Source organism: Cibotium barometz, chromosome 30, assembly GCF_041138505.1.
Source record: "Cibotium barometz isolate CiBa-2024 chromosome 30, ASM4113850v1, whole genome shotgun sequence".
Taxonomy (NCBI): Eukaryota; Viridiplantae; Streptophyta; class Polypodiopsida; order Cyatheales; family Cibotiaceae; genus Cibotium; species Cibotium barometz.
The window spans coordinates 13,384,195-13,391,585 of NC_141075.1; the positions used below are offsets into that span (position 1 = coordinate 13,384,195).

The window sequence follows — 7,391 nt, forward strand, 5'->3', positions numbered from 1 at the left end:
GGATCTAGTGCAGACTGGATCTAGTGCAGACGTGCACCTGCTTCATACAAACGAGGCCGGCAGCAATCTCGAGGCTCGCGCGGGTAGCTTCGTGGCGGTATGGGACGTTAGGAGGAAAGGATTGATCGATACGTCCATCTAGTTAGCTCAGCTTGTGGCTCGGTGGGGACAGCCAAGTTTTATGGGCTTGCACACGGCTGTCGTGGTTGGGAGGTGAGTCATCCCTGCACCCCCTTCTTGTTTGTTTGTTTAAGTTTTTGCAAGATTAACCACCATGTATCCCATGTCCTAAGTAAATGTTAAGCAAGCATAAGAGGGCATGAGAGGTCCTCCACAAGACACAGATAGATACAACATAATGCAATGCTGATCATTATATTGGTGTAGCCCACCATGAAGTTACTCAACTCATGAGCTGCTGGTGCGTTGGGTCTGATTACCGTCAGGTGTCTGCTCCGGGGACGGGCTTGATGACCTTCTGATAAACCACATCTGTGTGTCAACCTCAAGGTGGATCATTTTACAACTATGTGGACCCACATAAGGGGTGCAACTCCATCCCCTAAAAGGGTGGACGACCCTCTGTGAACCCAACCCTTAAGGAGACACCCTATGCTTCTTGACCTTGGGACCTTAGCAAGCGTCAAAATTCAAAGGCATTTCAAGTTCCAAGCACAAAATAAGGTGCGGCATGCTGAAACATTTCAAGTTCCAAGCACAAAATAAGGTGAACCAGTGAGGTGTCATATGTGTAAAGTCCTTACTGGTAACTCAGAGAATGTATGCGAAGTCTCACATTAACAAAATACAACAGAGAGAATAGGCCAGCTTTGCTCAAGGCAATACTACGTAGCTTTACAGTTTTGAAACACAATGCAAATATGTTTCAATTCTGTGAAATGGATTCCACACCCAAACACTCCTGTAAATTAGACGCATGTGGACTGCAAGGCACCCGATACCTGTCTTGTATTCTTGTCTAGAAATGGTCCAAACAGAGAGAATACGCCAGCTTTTTTACAGTTTTGAAACAAAATGCAAATATGTTTCAATTCTGTGAAATGGAATCCACACCCAAACACTCCTGTAAATCAGCTGCAAGGCACCCACTACCTGTCGTATGTGCCTTGAAGTCCACATGGTACCTTGCATCTAGTTTCCAGGAGTGTTTTCAAGGTTTTGTCAATACAAAACATGGCAGAGGCATAAGGATTGTAAAATTTTATGGACTAGTGGATTGAAAGTGGCATCTAAGTAGTGCACGAGTGCATTAGCCTGGTGGTGGAGGATTTCATCTCCCACTAGACTAGACTATGCACTAAACTTGCAACTAAATAATAAACATCCAACTAGAAAAAAAGTATGATCTAAGGAAGTGATGAATCCTGGTAAGATCTGGATAATTTCGCCCAATTGAAGAGGACTTGTCAACTATCAAGGGATGAAAACTCCCTGGGTGTGGCAAAGTGGACAGACCCTGCCCAACAAACAGAAACTTACATCTCAAGATATATTCCCAAGATACCTGTGAATTGAACTGGCACCAAACACATGCTGCTCTAGACACAGTAAAACCATCCCTTTAATAACCTCAACTATCAGGATATCAATATCTTGCATATGATGCAGCTTCTCAATGAAGCTACAGGTCACACAGGTAGAAGCGGCTGACAAAGTGTGTATAACTAAATTGTAGCTTACCTTCCAAACAACCATGTCTACATAATCCATCTACAATGTGAATTGAACTGGCACCAAACACATGTTGCTCTAGACACAGTAAAATCATCCCTGTAATAACCTCAGCTAATCAGGATATTGGTATCTTGCATATGATGCAGCTTCTCATTGAAGCTACAGGTCACAAGCCTGCCTTCCAAACAACCATGTCTGCATAATCCATCTACAATGTGAGGGGCATTACAGATATACCCACCTGTCAAGAAGCTGTCAGTTGGGGGTCATACGGGCTATATTGCACATACATCAAGGAGTTCCAGTGCCATATTTGTCAAAGACCTGAAACTGAATGGTAAGAACAAAACCAACAGAACTTCAACCATCACATAAAAGACAAACAAGTAAGGGTTAGACGAAACAAGAGATTGAAGCGGCTTTAAAATAAAGTAGAATTTTAAATGTTTACAAGAATCTGAAGTAATACGACAGCATTCTTCCAAAACTGTATTGTGACCAATGGGGCCTGCTCTTCATCGGCAGGGATGCTGATGTTCCTATTCCTGAAACTAGATTATGCCTGTTCTTCACACCATGGAGAAAAACTATCAGAGCATTAGCCTTTCAAGGTTTCTCAGCAATTTGGGCTAGCTCTTATGATGATGAGGAAGAGATAACTATATAAATGAAAGCTCACTCCCTCAAGTGTACCTTGTGGCACCCATTTAAAGGACCACAGGACAAGGCAGGAGCAGATTTCAGGTCACTGAAATTCAAATGACCTGGTAAGGTTAAGTAACAGATTCAAGTTCTTTAGAGCACATAAGAGCTTTACAAAGCATAAAATAGGAATTTTGAGCACGGACTGTCAAAAAAGAAGCAAACAGTGGCCACCACCATGTGGTTGAATGAAACCCCTGGGGTTTGAAAGGGTTGCAGTTCTGGAAAATCCCAGCTCAAGAAGGAGAATGTTACTCTGAATCTGATTCCACACTTTCCATGGCCTTAAGACCCCTTGGTTTCTGCAAGCCAAAGAGGTGTATTACCCAGAGAGCATGCCACAATTGACTGTTAAACCTACCAGGTTCCTTAGTGACGACACTTCTAGATCGTAAAGTAAATACCTTCTTCACGCTTTTCTTCTCTCTTACATCGTAGCGGCCACGTGAGAGATCACTGAGCCAGTTTCCAGGGGTGCAGTACTGCAAAAAAAGATCTCTGCATAAGTTTACATGATGCAAATTGTGGTGATTCAGGAGAGAAGTAAGACCAATAGTGAGTATACTAAAACAGCAGCTATGAGAGAGGATTAAGAACACAAGGCCTTACATGTAGGGCTTTCTCAACCACTTTGGGGCGCTTCTTGGGGCGCTGTGGGAGCTTGGTGCCTTTGAAGATAAGGAAGTCGTCCTCTTTTTCCTTTCGAGAGAGGGCAATGATGATTCGGGGCCATTCTAGGGTATGAAGGTCCACTCTGGGCTTGTAGTTGCAGGCAAGAGCAGTGGGCTCAGATGAAGAGACACATGTCCCATTGTTGTTGCTGTTAGTGATGTTACCATTGCAATGGCCATGGCCATTCGTTGTGGTTGCAAGCTCCGAACCGTCACTTCTCTGCTGCTGCCTGCAGCTGCCGAGATCTGCTGAGGCCTTCTTTTGCTGTGGTGAGGCTCTCTCTTTCAGAGAGTCGCGCTCTTTTGCTTCTCCTCCGATTTGCCTGACGGTATCAGAGGGGACACTGCTGCTGGTATGAACCAATCCATTTGCTGTTCTGTTAATTAGACCATTCCTGGGGAAAAAGTCCAGATCAGGCACACTCTTCTCCTAAGCCAAAAGCCTCTCTCTCTCTCTCTCTCTCTCTCTCTCTCTCTGTGTGCATACGTGCATGCAAACCCTAATTTTGTCACTCTTTTCCCTTTTTCTACTCTCTCTCTCTCTCTCTCTCTCTCGGTGTGTCTCTCTGTAGAACCTTACCTAATCTCTCTTGAGTACAAAAAATAACCCTAATATCTCTGTGTATTAAGGCCAAAAAAAAAAAGCGCCATAAAATTTTATTTACAGACACGTGCCGTTTCTTACCTTGGAAGGGCGCCATCCCTGACGATGGCCTTGCTGCCGGTGGGCTTGGAGGGGCCATGGCCGCGCAGCTTGGCGACAGCACCACCATTTGAGAGGGCCTTCTTCTCAGCGCGCGAGGCCGATTCTTCCACAGGACTGGCCGCATGCTTGGATTGCTCGAATCGGCTGCACCTGGACCTCTTGCCGTGGCCCCACTGCGGCAGCAAGCTTTCCTCCGCCGCCTTCCGCTTGGCACCGGGCTCCGCTTCCTCAGCGGCCTCTTTGGCCGCAGAATGTTCAGATATTGGCTCGTTACTATGGTGCTTGCCGCCGCCGCTGCTGTGAATCGAGCTCCCGCCTTTCAAACGGCCGCCCCCAGCAGACATGTTGGTGTTGTTGCCGCCTATGAATTTCCCCCCACCGTAGCTTGCGCCAGAACCGCTACCGCTTAACCTCCTACGCCCTTCGATGCTTTCCTCCCTCCCGTTCACCTTCACGCTCACCTTCTTCCTCTCAATCGAAGGGGAAAATGGCGTTCCGCCGCCTTGCTCTCTACAAACAAGAAAAAGCGCACACAGACACAGCCGCCTCAGCTGAATAGCTTCAGTCTTGCCTCACTACAGAAAATCTACGATTTGAAGAACCACAAACCCCACAAACATAGCAAACCTTGTGGCTAGCAGGACCTTCAAACATCAATGAAAACCATAGAATTATACATTAAGCAAAACTGCATTAAATTTGCAAATCATGGTATGCCTTTACGCACACGGAAGAAAGTTCAAAAAGGCAAACTTAGACAGACGAAGACGCAGAAAGCAATTGAAAGAAGTGAAGAGATCCACAGATTTCCTACAATTCAACAGCGTTCGGTCGAATGGAAAGCTATTTAAGTGTTAACTATTGCAATCGCCCGCGCGCGCACACGCACAAAGAGACGATGCTCTGCAAACCCTAAAATTACATAACTAAGAAGAAGCCCATCGGCAACACGAAAGCGTTCATCGAGCGAAATGTTACTCTGTTTTGCCCTAGTAACTCGCCTATCTGCTAAACCCTAGTACATGACTTCTTCGCTAACACGGGAATTAAAAAACACATTGACACATTTAAAACAAAGAGCCTTGCAAGGCCGATCTCTCCATCCGAGCAATAAGATTTCTGCGCGGAAACAGCATGCACTCTGTGCAGACCACTGCACTTGCTACAAAGCAGTGCATCAGATGCAGGCAATGTCGAGCAACGGGAGAAATACAGGTAACACTGCAAATAGCCACAGGCACAAACACATAGAAAGTGGACATGATTCCCACAGAGACAATGTCAAATGAAGAGAAAAGGAGCAGAAACTGCAGTGAAGGGAAGAGGAAAGCCAAACTACCTCATATCGAAGACGAAGAAGATAAGGAACAGGGTAAGAGAAAGAGGTGAAGAAGAATAAGGGGGTTGCAATTCGTTAACCAGAAAGAGGAGTGCATCAAGGATCGGAGATGAAGATGGGAGGGCTTCTGCTTGGCTCGGGCTATGACGGAGACAAATCTTGCAGTGTTGTGCAGGTCTGGCTGTGGCGGGAGGGCAAAGCTTGCATTGGGGTAGAGGTCTAGCTATGGCAGGGGGACAAAGCTTGCATTAACTTTGCAGGTCTAAGCTTCACGAAGGGAAGGCAAAGCTTGCATCAACTGTGCAGGTTAGGCTTGGCGGAGGGGAAAGCTTGCATTAGTGAGCAGGGGTTGGACGAAGAGCGAGACACTGTGTGTGCAGTTTTTTTTTTTTTTTTTGCGTTCTGCCGAGAAGATGGTGATGATGAAGGGAACGATGTAGAAGAAAGCAAGTATTTAAATGGGTTAATTAACCAATTCATCGCCATAGTTGCTTAATCAATCCTGATTAGGATAAATATGAACTTTTGGAAGATGAAGGGAAACGTTTCCTTCACATCAGATCTCTAAAAAATGGGATCCATTCACACCCATTTCCTTCGGGGATTCTTACACCATTCATGGGCGGACAAAAGCGAGTCTTTAGAGCCTTTTCCCACGCCCACCTTAACTTGGCCCATGGAGTGCATTTGTTAAGCGGGAGTGCTTTACATTCCTATAGACATTGGTTGGCATATGTCGCCCAGGGATTGTAATTGTGCCGGTTTTGGCACAATTATACTCTCTCCTAGCTAGGTTTCAAAGGTTCTCTCTGCCTATTAAATGCTATTAGGACAATCCCAAAAGCTCACATTATCGACACCACAAGGGGAGGAGTTGGGCATGGACAACGATTAGCTGGCCATGGGTGAGGAGTTCGTGCCTACCGTCCATCAAAACAATGTCTCTAAAACCTTGTCTTTTCTTCTTTCTTACAATGTGTAATGGCCCTTGGTTAATTTCTCTAAGATAGCTTTTATTCCATTACTTTTTGTGGTTGTGGCCAATGCTTCCACCCAAAAGCCTACATCCTTCTAGCATAGCATTAATCCTCATGGAATGGTTTACCCTAAGAGGGGAAAATCTCACTTGCTCCCAAACAAGAGTGGGGGGTTTGCTATCCTCGACTAGTTACCCAAACAAGAGTGGAGGGGTTGCTGTCCTCAGCCGATGACACAAACCAAGCATTGTGTTTGTTATATGTGTGAGGCTACCAAACATTACCATGTCTTAAGGTGAGGTAGTGGGTCGAACGAAATTTTTCATTCCAAAATGTTTGCCTCTGTCCATTTTTGAAAAATTATTCTTTGTGGAATGATATTGAAGCTTATTGGCATTATTTCACGTGACTCTTTCAAGCTAAACATACTTACAATCTCAAGTCTTTTGTGGCACACTCAATCTACCTTCTCCATATCTTGTTCCAAAAGTGTGAAAACCAAATTTCACATGAGGCTTGTAGAGAAGATATATGGAGTCTTGCACATGGTCACAAGTTATTTTACTAACCAAGTAAAAGTTTTTCACTTTGTGCCAAAATAAAACATTTGCCATTGATATTAGCTCTCACATAGTTTTCTCATGGAGTCCTTTTTTAGGTTGTGTTTGCATCCCTTCACCTGAGAACATGCAACAATTAAGTTACATGTTGACACCCTTTCACCTGAGAACATGCAATGATTAAGTTGGCAATGGTGCATTGGCAAGACTAGCATCATTCACAAGACTAGCAGGCAAGTAGCAAGGTGGCCTACCACCAACAATAGATTAAAAAAACAAAAATTCCCTTCTCGCCTCAACAAGCTATAAGCCTTACAATTTATGAGCAAACATGAGATTTGAAGTTTGGGGTTGTATTCTTAAAAAGTTACACCTAGTTGGCTTAAATGCATGTGATAATATTTATAACACTTTTTATTAAAAGAAATGGTTGTGAGTGAGCCACCAAATGTGTGCCCAAATGGCCTTGTTTTTGGCTAACCAAATCATGCCATGTTTGCCAACCCCTCTTCTTCCTTTGAATAGATAAATTCATATGGGTGATGTAGCTTTCTAGCAATATCTAATAAGCATGTTCACCTTACAACTAGCCCAACCCCATTTTTCACCAATATGGTAAATGTTTCTCACATTTTAGATTCACAAAGTCCCTTTCAAAAAAAAAATTAAGGTGAGCATTAGAACACAACATGTTTCCCTTCTCACTTGCATGAAAGTAACCTCCTAAACTAATTGTAAGTC

The 7,391-nt window shown here is 44.3% G+C and overlaps 1 protein-coding gene across 4 annotated transcripts; it reads right to left on the reverse strand.

The window, feature by feature from the left end:
* Window positions 1-1,472: 1,472 nt before the first annotated feature.
* Window positions 1,473-5,533, reverse strand: LOC147621184 (uncharacterized). Of its 4 annotated transcripts, none has more exons than XR_015269774.1 (6): window positions 5,114-5,527; window positions 3,754-4,284; window positions 3,007-3,463; window positions 2,802-2,879; window positions 2,147-2,699; window positions 1,473-2,025 (listed from the first exon to the last, which is right to left on the reverse strand). XR_015269774.1 is itself a non-coding variant. In XM_086823911.1 (5 exons), exons 2-5 carry the CDS (start codon window positions 4,116-4,118, stop codon window positions 2,649-2,651), a joined length of 951 nt encoding a protein of 316 aa, XP_086680037.1. In that variant the 5' UTR covers window positions 4,119-4,995; window positions 5,114-5,533; the 3' UTR covers window positions 2,104-2,648. The 4 variants fall into 4 exon arrangements, 2 of the variants coding, with proteins under 2 accessions (XP_086680037.1, XP_086680036.1); XR_015269775.1 differs by lacking the exon at window positions 1,473-2,025 and having other exon boundaries at window positions 2,104-2,443; window positions 2,575-2,699; XM_086823911.1 differs by lacking the exon at window positions 1,473-2,025 and having other exon boundaries at window positions 2,104-2,699; window positions 3,754-4,995; window positions 5,114-5,533.
* Window positions 5,534-7,391: the final 1,858 nt, after the last annotated feature.